At 41.9% G+C, this 496-nt stretch overlaps 1 protein-coding gene across 1 annotated transcript; it reads right to left on the reverse strand.

Moving 5' to 3' along the window:
- Nucleotides 1–488, reverse strand: LOC106820323 (the record flags this gene model as incomplete). Its single annotated transcript, XM_014824847.1, is given in 1 exon segment — nucleotides 1–488. A coding segment is annotated over 1 exon segment (275 nt), but the record flags the coding sequence as incomplete, so codon positions are not given.
- Nucleotides 489–496: the final 8 nt, after the last annotated feature.

Here is a 496-nt window from a genome sequence, read left to right on the forward strand (position 1 = left end):
AAAGAATCATCCAATTTTGATTCACCGATTATAAAGATGTCTACTAGTTTTTGATATAGTATGTCTGTCGCCATGACATATTTTGTTTTCATGCTGTTAATGTTCAAATGTGCTACGATAATGTTTTTCGGAAATTTCTTACGAAGCTGAACAAGTTCATCTAAGTAATTTGCCGTATCCTCTGGTTCTTCATTTTGCCCCGGTGGTGCACATACCGGGCATACGAATTCAAGCGCCTCGTCGTCTTGATAGTTCTTGTACACTGTGGGGTCCATTCCAATGCAACGACAATGGAACCAGAAATCGCATTTGTCGCATTGTATGCCTTTTTGGTTGGCCCTTACTCCCTTGGTGCATATTTCACAAGGGTTTGAGATGTGTCTTGGTCCGGGATTTACCTCTAGGTCGCCAGATAGAAGAAGTGTAAGCACTAAGAAAAGATTCCTCGCACTTAATGGGCGCCGCCATCTTTGTTCGTTTCTCTTTGTTCGTATCG

This window comes from Priapulus caudatus, unplaced genomic scaffold (assembly GCF_000485595.1).
Source record: "Priapulus caudatus unplaced genomic scaffold, Priapulus_caudatus-5.0.1 Scaffold10804, whole genome shotgun sequence".
Taxonomy (NCBI): Eukaryota; Metazoa; Priapulida; class Priapulimorpha; order Priapulimorphida; family Priapulidae; genus Priapulus; species Priapulus caudatus.